Source organism: Puma concolor, chromosome B4 (genome assembly GCF_028749965.1).
Source record: "Puma concolor isolate L17-30 chromosome B4, mPumCon1.1.hap2, whole genome shotgun sequence".
In the NCBI taxonomy this organism is placed as follows: Eukaryota; Metazoa; Chordata; class Mammalia; order Carnivora; family Felidae; genus Puma; species Puma concolor.
In genome coordinates, this window is record NC_141673.1 from 47,876,558 (window position 1) to 47,896,002 (window position 19,445).

General features: G+C 40.1%; 1 protein-coding gene across 1 annotated transcript in view; it reads right to left on the reverse strand.

The window, feature by feature from the left end:
• Positions 1-19,445, reverse strand: part of MYRFL (myelin regulatory factor like) — a 127,615-nt gene that overhangs the window by 7,207 nt on the left and 100,963 nt on the right. Inside the window, exons 13-18 of the mRNA XM_086715106.1 lie at positions 15,796-15,959; positions 15,121-15,184; positions 9,909-9,994; positions 7,115-7,189; positions 6,979-7,031; positions 6,678-6,857 (exon numbers count right to left, since the gene is read on the reverse strand). Of these exons, the coding sequence (XP_086571232.1) occupies positions 6,678-6,857; positions 6,979-7,031; positions 7,115-7,189; positions 9,909-9,994; positions 15,121-15,184; positions 15,796-15,959 (622 nt within the window). The remainder of the gene's footprint in view (positions 1-6,677; positions 6,858-6,978; positions 7,032-7,114; positions 7,190-9,908; positions 9,995-15,120; positions 15,185-15,795; positions 15,960-19,445) is intronic.

Sequence of the window (19,445 nt, forward strand, 5' to 3'; positions counted from 1 at the left end):
GGTCATCTGTGAGTCTAGGAGGGAGGCTTCAGAAGAAACCAGACCTCCTAACACCCTGATTTTGCACTTCTGGCCTCCAGAATTGTGAGCAAATAAATTTTGTGGTTTAAGTTGTCCAGTCTGTGGTATTTTGTTATGGCGGCCCTAGCAGATCAGATCACTGCGGCCCACAGTCCCCTCCTTTCCAGTGTCACAGCATTACTACTGAACCATCTATATGGTGATTAATTAGTGATAGATCTGTCTCCACATCCAAAGCCTGTCATCTCTGTTTTATTATTTAACTCGTATGTATTTTTGCCCTTTCTTGACAACTCCAGAATAGGGAACCTCTATTAAAATTCTTTGATTCCTCTGTAACTCCTACCATAATGTGATCCACACAGGAAAAAAAGAACACTTAAAACTCAAGGTCAGGACTGTGCTGCAGCTGAAGAGAAGAGTCAGATCACTGGTGCAGGGCCAGAGCTCGCTTGTGAGGAAGGAAGTGGGGGAGTGGTTTTGACCCCATCATAGCCGAAAAGTCATTTTAAAAGCAATTTTGGAAAGGTAACTATTCAGATGATTGTTGTTAAGGTTTTGGGGAAAAAAACCCCAGATATCCTTAAAGTGAATAGTGAAAGCAGTTATTTAGTGGGTTGCTAAACAAGCTTCTAAAAAGAATTTTAAAGTTTTTGCATTTTTTAATTTTGCTGATTTTTCTCAAGTATGTGTACTCTTTATTGTATTCCTTCATTTGCATTAAATAATGTTTATATCTCTCTACACAGTTTTGGGGAAAACACAGACAGTAACCTCAATTAGGAAGAGACATGAGTTAATACAATGTGTGCTACTCTCGAAGAAAAGAGAGACAAGATCTTTTCAACTTTCTGTATGGAATTTCAGGGTAGAAAGCAAACCCAAGAGTGCACGTTACTTGGGGGCCATCACTCCTAAGTAAATCTGCCCTGGTTAGTACTTCTTACACTAGGCACACAGGCTTGTTTGCCTGTCAGCAAAACCAACCGTGAGCTTTTGGAACATCACACACATCCTGTGCACTGCCATAGCCCCAGGCAAGGCAATGCTGGGCTCTCCGCAGATGCTCAACAAATATTTGTGGGAGGATGGAAGGAAGAGAAGCAGGGAAAGATCATGTATACAGGGTATACATTTTTCATATACCCTGTAGAAAAATGTTTCCTCTTACACATTCAAAGGGGAAATTGCCAGCGGATGGGTACAGACGATGCTGGGAATGGATATGGGAACCTGGGCTCCTTTGCCCCATTGGCAAACGGGAGTGAGATAGAACTTGAAAGAGAGGCAGGTTTCCTCAGGATCTTGCCTAATATGATCCTTTTCATTAAGAAGAAATGGATCATGATACATGAGCATTTCCTAGAAAATTGAGTATATATTTCCCTTTAGATATAAATATATGTGCTGCCTAAAAGGCCTCTAGATTTCTTGGATTCCAGCTATTTCAATAATAATTGTCAGTACACATCCCCTGCTATGAGTTTTGCTTATGACTGCTTCCACAGAAGGCTGTGAATTTATAAAGCAAATGAGGCATGAAAAGAAGGGGAAACCAGGGGTGCCTGGGTGGCTCAGTCGGTTAAGCGTCCAACTTCGGCTCAGGTCATGATCTCATGGTTCGTGAGTTCAAGCCTCACATTGGGCTCTGTGCTGACAGCTCAGAGCCTGAAGCCTGTTTCAGATTCTGTGTCTCCCTTTCTCTCTCTGCCCCTCCCCTGCTCTTGCTCTTTCTCTGTCTCTCAAAAAATAAATAAATGTTAAAAAAAAATTTTTTTTAAAAGAAGGGGAAACCAGAACTTCTCCATCATGTATGTTTTTATTCTTTACCTTTTTTTTTTTTTTTTTTTTTTTACTTTCCCGCTGAATCTGCAGAAAAGGGCTCATTATAAATTTTGACAACAGAACTACAGAGTTGCCTCACTTCCACAGAAGCATGTTTTCAGGTTCCTGGACATAGAATCCTAAGATAGGATGTAGTATCTTATGGGATAACTGCATTTTTTAAAACAGTTATTAAAAGGTAAGGTTGAGGAGAGATAATCTTGCAGATTAGAATTATGAAAATGGCAGGATTGGAAATAAATTTTAAATCTCCTATAAAACACCTCTAATTTCTCACCTCTTTGAGGCAAGACTATTGAATTCTGAAAGGCTGGTTATTGGAAAACCATAAATTCTCCTGTAGTCATATAGGGGTGACTCTCATTTTACAAATGCCTTCCAGTAATATTCACTATAAACTTACTATACACTCCTAGTGGTATTCCCTGTAAAGTTGGAGATATATTTCACAATCAGTGGAAAAGATCTCCCAATAAACTAAATTAGAAACTTGTGGAGAGGAGAGATTTAAGATGGCGTCCAACCAAAGCGTACCCTCTTGTGGTAGAATGTGTATATAGCATTACTTATAAAATTGTGCTCTATGGCTAAGTTCCAAAGCAGCATACCTTTTTCTTTCCTGATTGAACCAGACTCATGCCAAGAAAAAGTCAATGAGCCCAACCAATTGATGACTGAGTCCTTTAACACAGGGAACCATTTTATTGCAACCATTTGCTTTTCTCAAAGTACTGAACTCCAAAACAAAATAAGCAGGAATTCCCATGCCTTTTAGCTTCATGAGATTTTTTAAATCTTCACCAAAACTCTGTGGAATCCACAGATTTTTTTTCCTCACAAGCTCATTACTTTGTAATATCTAACTCTATTTAAATCTTTATCGGTTCCATAGATTAAAATCTAATCCCTCACACTCAGTTGGTGCCTCAGATTAGAAGCTCAATGTTCCAAAATACTCACTCTCCACATCCTGATTCGTCTTCCCCAAACCTTTCATAGTAAGTGGGAAGAGGGGATAAACTTTCTGACAACATTTTACACAATCAATTTAGGCCCAAAAGAAGAACAATAGCTTGTGCTCAGCATATCATAAAAATGTGATGGTAAACTGCTAGATATTACAATTCATCTTACAGAGTTATTCCAAATTGTTGTTTTTTTGTTTTTCCCTTAACCCTTGAATTTTATTATTTTTATTCCTTAATTTTTATTATTTTTTTATTACTTAAAAAATTTTTTTATCTTTATTTATTTTTGAGAGACAGAGCACAAGTAGGGGAGGGGCAGAGAGAGAGAGGGAAACACAGAATCCAAAGCAGGCTCCAGGCTCTGAGCTATCAGCACAGAGCCCAATGTGGAGCTCGAACCCACAAACCGTGAGATCATGACCTGAGCTGAAGTTGGATGCTTAATCAACTGAGCCACCCAGGCGCCCCAATTCCTTAATTTTTAATTAGTCTTCAATGCCTCAGAAACATCTGGTTGAAAGAATTTGCCTGGCTTTCTCCACTTTCAGATTTAGGAACCCCGGTGTTATACAGTGGTCAGGACAAAGGGGGAGGATGGACCAGCAGCAGAAGAGAAGAAGCTTTCTTTACACCCCCAGAAATATCCCACAACAGGGACATCTCAATGGCTATAGGCTAACCTGCGGGAGGCAGATGCCGAAGGGGCTTTCCAGAACCATAGAATGAATACTTTCTGATTCCTCTAAAGCTGATCCCGAGTACATGTACACACTGTGCCCAAATAAATGGACGCACAATGGTAGATGGGAAGAAACCCAGGACAAGGAGACAGAGGACTCAAATTCCAATTCCAACTTTGCCAATAGCTTACTGCAGATCCTTAAGCAAGGTCCTGGGCCTCCATTTCATCAGCTGTAAAAATGGGTAAGCTGGTATAAATCAGAGGTTTTCCTGACCTGGGGACTCTGGAACCCCAGGTGATGGCATAAAGTGGTCAGTGGGGTCTTGAAAAGTAACAACTCTCCCACAGATGTGTACTATTTTTCAAGTATTGCTGTTGCACTAACAAAAAAAATTTTTTTAATATTTATTTATTTATTTATTTATTTTCAATATATGAAATTTATTGTCAAATTGGTTTCCATACAACACCCAGTGCTCATCCCAAAAGGTGCCCTCCTCAATACCCATCACCCACCCTCCCCTCCCTCCCACCCCCCATCAACCCTCAGTTTGTTCTCAGTTTTTAAGAGTCTCTTATGCTTTGGACTAACAAAAATAATTTGATTACAAGCTTAACTGAGTTTACAGTAACATTCTCCCTCTAGGTGTTTTCTCAGTCAAATGATCCTAAAAGAATAATGAATTAATAGTGGATTCTATGGGTCAAAAAGTTAGGGTGCCACTGGTGTACTGCTCTCTGACATTCTACGACTCGAAATCCCCCAAAGTGTGCGGCTTTCCTCAACAAGATAGTGAAGAGAACTGTGAAGTGAAGTGAAGAAAATCCTTTCCATCTTTCTCCAGCCAAAAGAGAGAAGAGGGAACAACTTTCCCAGTGTATCAGGGAGCCTGGTAAGGCAGGACTTAAATTTCATTTTTATTTATTTTTATTTATTTATTTGAAAGACGCATCTCTTTTTTTAATGTCTATTTATTTTTGAGAGAGAGAGAGCATGCACACATGAGCATGCAAGTGGGGGAGGGGCAGAGACAGGGGGACTGACAGTAGTGAGCGTGACGTGGGGCTCGAGCCTACAAACTACGAGATCATGACCTGAGCCGAAGTCGGATACTCAACTGACTGAGCCACCCAGGTGCCCCTCAATTTCACTTTTAGCCAGACAACGCTGATAATTGTGTCTAGTAGAACACAGCCAGAGATTGTGGGGCAGACCTTCTTTTTTTAGGAGTCTCTTCAGTGTCTCCCATACTCATGGAAATATAAGACCTGCAGATACCCCCTGTTCCAGAGAAGAGAGCAATAAACCTTCATCTGGTTTGATAAGGCTTCTCTTCCCTCCATATGAAGAGCTGGTTGCCACAGGAATGAGTTTGCTTAAGGGTCAAGAACCTTTTTGCAAATGAAGATTGGATCTGTCCATGACCTCTTCCTGTACAGGATCCGTTGTTACACGTCTCTCGTGGGTGAGGTAGTCTCTTCTGAGGACTGCTCTCAGAAAAGGACACCAGGCATATCCAAGGTGGACCCCGAGGTAAGAAAAGAGTTTACCAGCCACAAGTTTCCATGTGCTTTCACAAGAGATGAAGGCTTTGGGGGATTTTTGTAACCATACTGGATTTTTCCATGTTTGAAACTATGGAGAATATGCTGACTCAAACGAATTCCTTTCACATCTTTGTGAAAGTAGTGATGCATCTTTGCCCTGTAGTGTTGCATCTCTTGCCAAGTTCAATCAAAAGTTGCTTTCATGGGAAAAATAGTGCAAGCATTGCCTTCTATGGGTGCAGGAAAAAACTCTCTATGTCTCACCTTCGTGTTGGAAAGAATGGGGATAATAACAGTGCCTGTCTTTTAGGTTGGTGAGGACTTGAATAGTTTACTCATGTAGATTACTTATGGCAGTGCTTTTGTATACATTACTACCTCATTACATGATAATGATAATGGCGGTGGTGATGGTGACAATGATTTGTACAAGTTATTTATTCAACTCTATGATATAAAATAATGTCATAAGGAAAAAGAAATTACATTGCTGCCCCAAAACCTCAACCACTGACCATATTTTACATGTCAGTCATTTGGACTGCTCAAAAATATTCTGGTTCATCTTCTTCTAAGCGGATGTTAGGTCTGCACTTTATCAATGACCAACATCACTTGGTTTGGCCAATAAAGCGTAAGCAGAAGTGACATGTGTTATACCTAGGTTGGAACTTTAAGAGCCAGTGCACAATTTGCCTTTTCTCTTACCTACTGTTACAGAGGTGGTAGAAATATGTATTGAGATGGAGTCTCCATTAGTTAAGTTCCAAATGACATGATGAGCAAGAACCCTCTTTTGACCCATATTTGACATAGAAAGAGAATCAGCAATACATTTTTGCCACATTAAGTCACTGTAATTTGGAAGTTGTTGCTACAACATCCTGATATATAATCCCTACTAATATGTACGTATTGCTATTATCAGCATTATCATCATTATTATTTTATATACTTGTTTTGTGTATGCAGAAGATTTCCAAAATAATAATGAATTAGTATACATTTGGATGTACTACATATGGTTTTATAGAGATAATTACATTTTTAGCCCTTACTCAAGTTTCCATAATGTTTTTAACATGAAAATTCTGTTACTCAAAAACATTCTGTGTGTGTGTGTGTGTGTGTGTGTGTGTGTGTGTGTGTGTCCCTAGAAGGTAGAAGATATTCTGAAAGTGGTTGTGATTTTCACTGACTGGCAGCTTACCCTGAACTCACTGGATTTCCAAAGACCTTTACATTTTTCCTTACTTGGTTTGGGCAGAAAGCCCAGCTACGACATCATTTTATAAGTTCTAAGTGAGCCAGAAAATCTACCCAATCCACACATGATTACTTTACATGTTCTACTGCTACTATCTTTGCTAGCAATGGACAGATGAGACTTTTTCACTTGAATCAACCAAAATTTCATCCCTGGGTGGGGGACTTAATATTACAGATGACTGCAAGTTTGTGTATTTGTGTTTTTAAAGATCTTGCCACCTCAATAGAAAACGATTGTCTGGAACCATTAACAGATCATGCAAGTAAATATTTGCAAAGAAGAAAAAAAAAACAAAACACCTCAGGTTCAGAGCCCTGGTTGCTTCTCTTTGAACATCCTTTACCTGCCCATGGCCTCTGATGGAATTCCTCGTTGGAACGCCTTTGCACAAGACTTGAGAGGACTCTTCTCTTTCCCCAGATGGGGCAGCAGTAAGTCTCCTGACAAGGCAGAATCTCACAGAAAGTGATTTCTGGTACTCGGAAGGAGGACTGTGTGGTTGCCAGAGATGTATTAGGTGCTGCTGCAAAGCGTTGGGCAGAGCCGAGGGAAGCAACAAGGTTAACCTGAAAGGCTGGTTCTTTTGTTGACAATTCACATGAAACACGGGCTGGGTTTGAGAGCGAGGAATGTGAAAATCTTACCAGAGGGGGAGGCTGTGGGTGGCAGGGCTGGCTCCTGAGAGCTTGTGATGTTGCTGGAGGAAGAAAACAAAATGATTAATGAAGGAGGCCTTCAAGACTACTTCTCCCCAAAGGAAAACAAGACCAGAACTCTCACCTCAGAGAGAGATTTGGGGCATGTCGGTCTTGATCTTTTAAGCTAAGGATGTAAAGGGAGACTATCGTCAAGGCACTGTTAAAAAAAAAAAAAAAAAAAAGAAGAAGAAAGCATTATGTGACAGATTTGAGTTCATATATATCTCACACAACCAGCTGGCCAACGTTCTCACAGGCCACACAGATGGGAGAAGGGGAGGGGCAGCCATGGCTGACAGAAGCACCATGGAAACAGCACAGTTATGCTTCTCTGCCCTGGTGAGAGAAAACCCTCGTCTTCCTAGAGCAAAGAGGCTCCTGGGGTACTCTGCACCGATGGATTTTTCCAGTGAGCGGCCCCTTGGCCCTGGCAAGCTGCCTCAGCAGCGTCTGTCACCACTGGAAGATTATAAGAGGAAGCTGTAAATCACTAGAGGCAGCCCTCTGCTCCTTGCAGGAAAAAGGCAGAGCAGAGTCCACATCCCACTGGTGGAGGGCATCCACACTGTGGCACTGGAAGATGAGAGGAGGCACAGATTTAATCAGCTGTAGATGCCAAACCCTTTGGCTGCTGCTCTGACATCTTCCGGCTGCCTGTCTTTTCAGAGCACAATACACCGAATTGGGGAGAGGAAGGAAAATAAATGCAATACAACCTTAATTTCCACACTGTGTGACTTCAAAATAATGACTATGTCCTTTTCCTCCAATGATCAGAACTTATATATTCAAATAGAAGCTTTTCTTAAAGGTTCTGAGCTTTGGGAAGCTATTCTTAACAATGCTCATGCATCCAAGCTCACTTAGCATTGTCTTCTTTGGGGGGTTCTGTAGCCCTCTCACATGAGCCGCACCAGAAAGTCTGCCATGACAATACAATTCCACTGTGTGCGGGGTCTAACACAGGGTGACCTCACTTGACATCCTGCCCGCTTGACTTCACACCTGGTTCCCTACATTGGCTCCTTGTTATATTTTCCCCCATCAAAGGTGGTGGTTTACCATTATTAAATACACACGAAGAAATGTGCCACACGTTGGGATTCTACTCATAAAGAAAAAATTTCCAGAGTGTTCTTAGCAGTAGCTGGCACAACTGCCCAGCAGGCACAACCCTGACTGGGAAAAGTGGTGCTGAGTCCCAAAGATGCCATCAGACAGAAGCTGTTGTATCACCCCGGCAACTGCTTGCTGTGGTCCAGTCTGCCTTATTTGCTCTCCCGTATCCCCCACTCTCTATCTCCCTAGGACTAATCCTTAAATACTCTTTCTAATTCAACTACTTCAACGCATGGCCCAGAGAACTTCTAGGATCAAAGGATGAAATGGACATATCTGCTCCTTTCTTTGGGGGCAAATTCTGGTTTTGACCCTTCTTGCCACCACGGGCCAGAAACAAGATAAAAGCCTAACAACCTCCCGATTTTGATCTTAGCAGTCAACAGTATTGGAATTCATAAGATAATTCTGATAAGCACATTTGAAAAGCAGTCTCTTTACATCAGAATTAGACTTCCTACAACCCTCCCATTGGGTTTTCATGGGAATCTGTATCTCTAGAGAATGCTAAATATGTCTGCTAAAGTAGACTCTCACACTCTCCTGCGTTGGGAATCCCAGCAGAAGAAGGCTCACTTGGGACCGTGAGAAAAGGACAACGGCTTTGAATGGGAATTCTGTCTCCTGGTGTCAGACACTTGGGGATGCTTCCTGCAGTGGGCTGTAGCAAGCGACAAGACGCTGAGGGGAGAGAAGGATACAGAGAGACTCACATCACCTTCTATACCTAGGAAGCTATAGATCAAGGAACTAGATACACCTTGGCACCTTCCCTCACTTTGCTTCTGAAAACGACTGTCTCCCTTGAGGCAAGACCCAAAGAGAGTCCTTTCCCACACTCACCAAGCATTTTTTGAGAGATAGATAAATACCCCTTTGGCCATGCAAATAGCCTAAGAACAAGAAGGCCCAGAGGACACAGGCTAGGTGACTAAGGCCCAAAGGCTGAGGGGCCATCACTGCATCAGCAGAGCCTGCAGACCAGGGCCCTGAGGAAGACGCCCTGCATGCCACTGAGGGATGCCCCCGACTTCCTTGCAGAGAGAGGATGGATTGCAGTCGAATCACCCACTGCTTGCACAGCAAATGCTTTTCCTTACTGTGTCTGTCTGCTTTAACTGCCTAGTAAATTTGGCTGCAATTTCAAACTATTGTACCTCTTGGGGTTATCTCATAGTCCCTTTGGTGTGAAGTCTTCACTGAAGGATCTACAAGAATCCTAATAAATATGAGTGTCTAGGGGAGAATACATTGTACCTGATTGCCCTCTCACAACATTCCCCCAAGTAGACAGGAAAGAGAACGAAGAATTTGAGTTATTTGCGAGACTGAAAAAGACAGACACACGCGCGCACACACACACACACACACACACACACATACACACACAGGAAAGGCACAGTGAGTTGCTAAAAAGTATCAATTAATTGCAAAAAAAAATCCTTCCTCTCACATTTAAGTACAGAAAGCCTATGCTTTTTTCTTCAGAATATGAGTTTAAGAAGGGCATCCCTTGTTGGGATGAGCACTGGGTGTTGTATGGAAACCAATTTGGACAATAAATTTCATATTTAAAAAATTTTTTTAAATAAAAATAAAAAGGGCTCCCTTATCTCTAAGTTAAATCAAAGGTCAATGTTCAGTTAAAGAGCCCCTTGTCTTCAAAGTAAATAGGTCAGTCCCCAGTTCATATATGAGAAAAGGAAGATGGGAAGGATAAAAGAGCTTGACACAGCATAACACTGACGTTTTCTTACCAAAAGGCCATCACAGCAATGAGAGTTATAACCAAGGTCTGGAAAATCCAGTTAGGACACAATTGTTTTTTTCCTGAAAAATAAACCTGTAAAAGAAGATTCAGTAAGGAGCAGTGATAAACCATCAATGCTAACTGGGAGAAGGACCCCTGAAGACTCGCTCCCATCAGGGATCTTTGCTGCTTCCATGGGCTGGCAAGTGTGCTCTCTTCAACCTATATTTCCCTCCTCTCTGCCTCCTGAAAATGGAGTTCTTTCAAAGCCTGCCTCAGGCCTCTCCCTTTCCTTGACACTCCAGGCTACAGTAAGCTCTCTTTTCCCTAGCACCCTGAATCCAGGACAAGTGTCTGTGCCGTTCATTTAGTGCTTATTCTTCAAGTTTCATGAGAGAAGAGGACCTATCAGACAAGATAGTGTCAGAACCCAGATGTTCATCTCTTTCACTAGAACACTTTTTGAAAATAAAGTCTTCAAGAGACGATGGAATCAATTCCAATGGAAGAAGTTCAGGCACCATGACAAACCATGGAAAAGACTTGTATGGTGAGAGCTAGTGAGTACTCTTTAAATCATACACATCAATATTCAATTCTGCTACCTCTTTCTTTTTCTTTTTTCTTCTTTTGTGTATGTGCACAAGTGGAGGAGGAGCAGATAGAGAGAGAGAGAAATTCTTAAGCAGACTCTATGACTAGGGTGGAGCCCAACACAGGGCTTGATCTCACAATGCATGGTGAGATCATGACCTCAGCTGAAATCAAGACTTGGATGCTTAACTGACTGAGCCACCGAGGCACCCCTTTGCTACCTATTTTTAAGGACAGTTCTGGGCCTGTGTCTTATTTATTCTTATAAATTCATATTCATATTCATCTTATATATTCATTAAGCACTACTGTGTATCGCATTATGGGGGCTCTAAAAATAAGTAAGTTATAGTTTCTAGGAAGTAAAGGAGACAAACCTCTAAGACTGATGCATTTTGGCATAAAACCTTGCATATGAGGAATGGGCCAAGAACTATAGAATAGAGAGCTGTGTAATTGCTGTTGAATCTGGCTGAAAAGATAGCAGAGGTTTTCTGCCCATTTTAATACGGTGCTCCTTAAATAGGAGCTTTTCTATGAATGCAATAGAGAATATTACATTTGCTTCCTTCTGGAGGGTAGAGGGTAGAATCATACTTTTGGTTGGAAAAGAATTGAAGGATGGTGGTACTTAAGACATAGTTTGAAACTGGTCTGTATTTAAATTTCTTGGGTTGGTTATCTGAATCAATAAAATATTCTTCAATGTTATATTAGGGTTGGGGGTGGGATTAATTATACAAGTTTTTAACAAATATACAAACTCTTAGGACTCTCGTAACTGAGTCACCCGTAAGGGCAGCTGGAAGCCACTCTGAATACTAAGAAGTGAATAGTTTCTACCATTCTCACATCTCACTGGAACTGTTCAGAGGATGTCCTAAAAATGTGCCGTACAGAGAAGGAACTCAATGAAATTTGTTGAATTGATTGTAATTAAACAGCATTAGGCTCAGGATAAGAGTTTCCCCTCCAATCTACTCCCCATGGCTGCTGAATTATTTTAAATCTCCATGCTTTTGCTCCAAATCCTTTGACCTAGTGTAGGGAAATGACCTAAGACATGGAGTCGGGCTTGGAGTTGGGTCCTGAACAAGTCATCTAAATGTCATTGATTCTCATTTCCTTCATCAATAAAATAGGAATGATAAAATAATACCTGCCAACATTTCAGAGTTATTGGGTGGGTCCAACTAACAGTGCAATGGTTCTCAAATTTAGGTCTGCATGAGAATTATTACAGAATTTATTAAAAACCTAAAGGTCCTGGAAAATTCTGCTCAAAGGACTGAAGACCTTCCCATCTCACCACAACCATCAATACACAGTGGGGGTCACCCATCTACCTCTTGGAGGTAGAGAAAGAGAAGGAAGGAAGAAGAACACTAGATTGGAGGAGAGCTACTCAGGAGACCTCAATCTTCCTCCAGAACAAGTGCCACCATCGGCAGCTATGTGGAAGGCAAGGCAAGGCCCAGCCAGGCCTCTTACCATCTGCTAAGGTCCACCAACTGCTCACAACCAGCACTTTGCTCATTAACACAGCCACCCGTCCTAAGAGTAGCACATTCCACCCACACGCATGTGTTTCAATGACCCAAGGATCATGGGGGCTCCAGGGAACAGAGGATACCTAGGCGTTGATGTCATGGAAGGGAAAGTCAACCTCAGAGAAATAGCCAAGACCTCATGCAAAGACAACACAAGGGAAGGAAAACATCCCCATTATTTGTACTTTATCAAGCTCCCTGGAAGACTCAAAATATGCCGAAGTATGAGAACACTCAAGTTCTAATAAGAGTGAACACTTGCATAGTACTTATTATGTGCCATGTTGTCTTGTGAGTGCTTTATATATACTAATTTATTTAATGCTCAGATAATCCTCAACAACCCTCAGAACAGGTACTGTTATCATCCCCATCTTATAGAGAAGGGAAAAAACGAAGCATAGGAAGGCTAAGTTCCTTACCCAAGATCACACAGCTAGTAAGTCATACAGCCAGGATTTAAACCAAAAAATATTTGGCTCCAGAATCTGTGCTCCTAACCACAATGCTATGTTGCCTCCCTTCTCCTGTCTGTAAAACAAAAGCACACTATACAAATTAGATGTTATTGTTATTATTCAAAAGGTTTTCATGGCCTACCAAGGGAATTCCATAACAGGTGGCCCAGGAAATTTGAGCCTCACCTATATTTTCAGCCTTACCTCCTACTCTCCCCCCAGCCGACTCTCACCTAATCCTTTAATGAAGCCAGTGCTGCCCCCCAGATTTTGCTTCTGCCAGCCTCTCTGGAACCTCTCCTATATCTAGCCAGAGCTTACTCCTCCTAGAAGGGCTGGCCCCATAATGCTCTGCAGCACTCTGAGCCTTTACAATATTTACCACATCCAGATACAACTGTTCTTGTATTGTTCTCCAATATTCCCTGGCCACCTAGAAATTCCTTCAGAGAAGAGGCCATGTCTTACTCACTTTTGTCTGCCTCCCACTTACAACAGTGACTGCAAGAGGTCTCTGAGTTGAATGGGTGCTTTTCAATACCCACATAAATCCTCTACTCTGTGTCCACAAGCCAATCCCCTTCCCCACCCACATACCCAAGAGACCAAACTACTTAATGTGTTTAATTTAACAAAAAATGTTTTTAAGTTTTTTATTTAAGTAATCTCTACACCCAGTGTGGGACTGGAACTCACGATTCTGAGATCAAGAGTCGCATGCTCTTCTGACTGAGCCAGCCAGGTGCCCCAATGTTTTTAATTTAGATTGTGAGCCTTCAGGGAAGATGATCAGACCTGGTTTTCCATTCATGCATTCATTTAACAAATACTGCTTGAGTACCTACTATGTGCCAGTCCCTGGGGAAGGCAGATATGGGGCCTGTTCTCATGAATCACACATTCTAGTTATTATTCTGACATAACTGCAAAATAAAAGAAATTCCCCAAGTGCAGAGTGAGAGCTACAGAGGTTGCACATAACCGAATTGCACCAATCAGTGCCGCCATGGATGTAGGTAGCATTTCCTCCATCCCATTGCAAACTGGTCAGTACAAACAGTACCCTTCCTACACAACATGTTTAATAGTTTGTGTTTATTAAGCAAACTGCTATGTGCTGGGCACTGTGGCTAAGGGCTTCACCTTCTTTAATCCTATCAACAATCTTTGCAAGATAGAGCCTATTATTATATTTATTTCTCAGTGCAATTCAGTAACTTGCCCAAGGACACTTCTACATAGATATTTACCCATGTATTTATGTTTATTTGTATACCAAGTAGCTTGTCAGCAACATAACATTTTTAGCAGTTTTTAGTAGAATATTAAACTCTTTCTGAGTTCTTTTATTTTTTTTAATTTTTTTTTTCAACGTTTATTTATTTTTGGGACAGAGAGAGACAGAGCATGAAAGGGAGAGGGTCAGAGAGAGAGGGAGACTCAGAATCGGAAACAGGCTCCAGGCTCCGAGCCATCAGCCCAGAGCCTGACGCGGGGCTCGAACTCACGGACCGCGAGATCGTGACCTGGCTGAAGTCGGACGCTTAACCGACTGCGCCACCCAGGCGCCCCCTGAGTTCTTTTAAAATAGGTCAATGCAGGGGCACCTGGGTGGCTCAGTCAGTTAAGCATCCAACTCTTGGTTTCAGCTCAGGTCATGATCTCACAGTTTGTGAGTTCAAGCCCCTTGTCTGGCTCTGTTCTGACGGTGAAGAGCCTGCTTAGGATTCTCTCCCTCTCTTTCTTTCTCTGCCCCTCCCCTACTCTCTCTCTCTCTTAAAATAAGTAAATAAACTTAAAAAAAATAGGTCAATGCAGTATAACATGAAGAAAAGAGAGTAAATGGGGGCAATGGCCCAAACACCATATCAGTCCTTAATAAAATATAGATTAAGGTCATGAATATCTTCCTGGGGAAGGGCCACCTGGGGAACACTGGTGGGTCAGAGGGAACAAGCTGGGTTTCATGGCATTTATGAATTGTACTAGGAAGGGAATAGTGCAGCTTCTCCCTTACTGACACTCCTCTTCATTGAAGAGGGTGTACTTTAAATCAATAAATGATTAGCCTTCACTTTTTAAGGTAAATGTTACCCTATTTGATGAAAGTTCTCTTTATTCATTAATAAAACCATCACACTTTAACCTTTGCAAGAAAGTGAATACCTATTTCCCCATTTGCACATAGAGTACTAACTATCAAAAGGGAAAAAAGGGATTTAGGGGATTAATGGAAGTCCCCCTGGGATCTTCTGAAGCCATAGATAAGGAATGAGGTTGAGTTAAGGCATCCACACAGATCGTGCAGCCTAAGGCCATATGCATGTGGAAGCTGATGAATTTCACTTGATAGAGGCAATATATTAAAAAAAAAACAAAACCCGGCAGAATAGTATTTCTGAAATGAACATGTTCTGTACTTATTTCTCTAAACATCTTTTTGAAAAAACTATTAAAGGGGTAGTAATTAAATACCTAAAGTGCATGAAGATGCAAACAAGGGAGTCTATCAACAGATAAATGAAGGGAAGCATTTTTGATCAATTTCTCTAAACACTCTTTTTTTATATATATGTATAAAACATTATCACTGTGCATTACAAATAAGTCTATTTACCTTGTTGGTTTTTTTGGGAATGGCCTTTCTTGGAGAAGATGCACTAACAGCTCTGCTAAATTTGCTTTAAAAAGAGAGAGAGAATGTTAATTACCGTTCAAATGCCTCTCCAGGAGTTACACGACAAAAGCCCAGGCTGCCACTAACACAGCAGTATGATTTTTTCTGTAATACAGTGGTAATTTTACAAAGGAAAAGTCAAGGCAATTGAGAGTTCCTTTTGAGAAAAAGAACCTTAGTAAGCGTAAATGAATGCGTTAAATGTTGTATTTCTCTTTTTCTCATAATTAGACCCCAGGAAATGTGCATTTACCTCCTTAAATGAAAAAAAAAATTAGAAGTTTTTCCCCTGAGAACCAAAGACGATTTTCTAAATTTAGAAATGGCCACTTCTACTCCTTAAAGGAGAAGTCATCCTTTGTAAAATGCAACATTTCCTAAAACACCTTGCTCTTAAACAGACACTTCACGGTTTGTTTCATTTTCAAAGCAGCAACAGAAAAAATAAGAACATTATCACATAAGGCAATTGTGTCCCAAAACATTCTAAAAACAGAATAGGGACTTCATTAGCAGAAAGTAGTGGTTGCTGCTTGATCAGAAAGACCATCTAGTTTGATCTGGTTATGGAAAGGCCCTATTGTCTCCTTTCTCCTGTGGTGCCCCTGGATATACCTGATGGAGCTTGCTTCACTGGCTGAAGACTTCAAACTACTGAGCCGCTTTAGCCTGGCCAGCTTTCTGTTCCATATTTCTAACTCTTCTATTCTTTCTTCAAGGTTGTTTGTTAGTTTGCAGAGCTGCTTCACTGCGCCCACATTTTCCATAAAGATCTGGTCCTGGAAAGGAAGATAGTACAGAGGGCATAAATTTGCAGTTTGAGACCACCAGGGAACTGTCTGAGCCTATTCAAAGACAGTTAAAGTATATCACTGAAAATAGTTATATACACACCCAACCTCAAGTTCATTCAAGACAAAACTGGAGAGGTTTGCAACTTGAAATGATCTTGCTAAACTGCTGGCTGTGTAGTCAAACTGCTTGTGTTCAATTTGCAATAAAATGGAAATATGTCCTTGTAATCCAAGAGAGAAAATGGAGCAGAAGGACATTGTCAAGTTTGGAATCTGAAGATTTATTTTGTATGGCCATTATACTATATTTAAAACTCATAAAAAGAAAGAACAGGCTTCTGAATGTTGATTTGTGTGTACATCACTAAATCCTCATAAGAAATGATTCTTGTTCTTCCTGGTAAAATGCATCAAATTACTTAGGTGAAGGAGAAAGGAATGAAGACCTGGGCTTTTCTCTGAGTTCTGCCACTTACTAGATGTGAGACCCCATATAAAACAAAACAACTTCTGTGAGCTTCAGTTTCTTCATACTGAGAAGATAATTCTTGAAGTGTTAATTTCTGCTTTAACATCTCATGATCTACCATGTACAATTTAAATTTAGCCTAACTCCCAAACAAAATTTAAAACAATAACACTTAATTCTATCTGTTCAGGGAAGGTCACTGACACATCAGAAAGAGCAAGAAAGGGAAACCAACCAAAGCCAGAGTGTGCAAACCATCTCTTCTCCAACCCACATACTGTAGTTGTCATAGAAACATGTGTGTCTGTCTCTCAGCCATAACAAAAACACTGGAAAGCTCTCATCTACCCATATCCTGATCCTGTGACCTCCCCTCCTTTCCCCCTCTCTGTTTACAAGTTCAGAATGCCAAAGAATTCTTTGGGGCTCATAGAAGCTGATCCACTATGGTAAAATGATGAGGTCAAAGCCAAAAGAGAAAGATTGTTTTGTAGTTGGGGGATCAAACTCAGGGCTATGTATCTTTGAGATTCTCATGATGCAAAATGAAGCTTTAAAGGTTTCAAACACTGTAAAGCAACCACTCAGAAAGGACTCAAAAGCTCAACATTACAAACTTAAAGCTTAGTTCATGAAGTTTAAAGGCATGCACACTGGTATAAAACACAACAGTAAAGGTAAATATATAGTCAATTTCAAAATACTCCAATACTGTAGTATGAGATGTGTAACTCACTTAACTCTAGTATAAAAGTTAAGGACAAAAGTACTAAAAGTAACTACAGCTACAATAATTGGTTAATGGTGCATACATAAAAAAGAGGTACATTATGACATCAAAAACATAAAATATGGAGATGTGAGTAAAAGGGTAGAGTTTTTGTATGTGATCAAAATTCAGTTGTTATCAGCCTAAAATAAGCTGTTATATCTATAACATATGTTGTATAAATAAGCCCCATGTAACTATAAAGCTAAAACCTACAAAAGATAAAAAGAAGAGAGTCAAAGCATACCACCACAGAAAATCAGTTCACAGAGGAACACAGTGAAAGAGGAAGAAAGGAACAAGGGAACAGCCAAAAAACAATGATTAAGATGGCATTAATAAGTCCCTCCCTATCAAAAATTACTTTAAAAATAAATGGATTAAATTCTCCAGTCAAAAGGCATAGAGAGAGCAAATGAATTTTAAAAAGACCCAACTATATGCTCCCCCCTACAAGAGAGATTCACACCAGCTTTAAGGACACATGTAGCCTTAAGGAATGGAAGAAAGATACTCCATGCAAATGGAAACCAAAAGAGAGCAGGGGTAGCTATAGTTACATCAGATAAAATAGAATTTATGTCAAAAATTGTAATAAGAGACAAAGGAGGTCATATAATGCTAAAGGGGCCAATTCATTCAAGAGAATATGTATCTATATATGTCTATATTCTATGTGTGTGTATACACACACACACACACACACACACACACACATATATATATATATTTCTCTATCTCTCTCTCTATATATAGATTAGATATTGGTATATCTATATCCAGAAAGAGAGAGAGAGAGATCTAACATCAGAGCACCTAATATTAAGCAAATACTAACAGACCTGAAGGAAGAAATAGAAGCAATACAATAATAGTAGAGGACTTCAGTGTTCTACTTTCAACAATGGATAGCTCATCCAGACAGGAAATCAAAAAGGAAACACTGGGCTTGAACTATACTGTAGACCAAATGGACTTAACCGGCATATACAGAAATTCCACCCAACAAAGCAGAATACAGTCTTCTCAAATGCATTCAGAATATTCTCAAATCTAGATTATATTTTAGGTCACAAAATTGCATTACAAATTTTAGAAGATTAAAATTGTACCAAGTATCTCTTCTGACCACAATGGTATGAAACTAGACATTCATAACAGGAGGAAAACTTGAAAATCCACAAGTAGGTGAAAATTAAACAATACATACTTGGAAAACTAATGAGTTAATGAGGAAATCAAAAGGGAAATAAAAAATATCTTGAAGCAAATAAAAATGGAAATGCTGCATAATAAAACTTATGGGATATAGCAAAATAGTCCTAAGAGGGAAGTTTATAGCAATAAACACCTACATTAAGAATAAAAAAGAAAGATTTCAAATAAACAACCTAATTTTATACCTCAAGGAACTATATAAAGAACAAACTCAGATGAAAGGTAGTAAAAAGAAAGAAATAACAAAGATCAGAGCAAAAATAAATGAAAAAGAGACCAGAAACACTACAGAAAAGATAAACAAAATTGAGTTAATTTTTTGAAAAGATAAACAAAATTGACAAACCTTTACCTAGATTAAGAAAAAAAAGAATGAGAGAGAAGACTCAAATAAATAAAATTAGAAAGGAGAGGTGACACTGCAACTGATACCCCAAAAACAGTAAGGATCATAAGAAACTACTATGAACAATTGTACTCCAACAAATTGGGTAAGTGGATGTTCCTAGAAACATACAACCTACCAAGACTGAATCATGAAGAAATAGAAAATCTGACAGGCCAATTAAGAGAAAGGAGATTGAATCGATAATCAAAAATATATCAGGGTGCCTGAATGGCTCAGTTGGTTAAGTGTCTGACTTCAGCTCAGGTGATGATCTCACGGTTCATGAGTTCAAGCCCCACATTGGGCTCAGCACTGGCAGTGCAGAGCCTGCTTTGGATCCTCTCTCTCTCTACCCCTCCCACTTGCTCTGTCTCTCATTCTCTCTCTCTCTCTCTCTCTCTCTCTCTCTCTCTCTCTCAGATAAATAAGTAAACTTCAAAACAAACAAACAAACAAACAAACATCCCAACTAACTAAAGTCCAGGACCAACCAGACGGCTTCACTGGTGAATTCTACCAAACACTTGAAGAAGAATCAATAGAAATCCTTCTCACCCTCTCCCAAAAAACTGAAGAGGAGAGAACACTTCCAAATTCATTTTAAAAGGTTAGAATTAACCTGATACC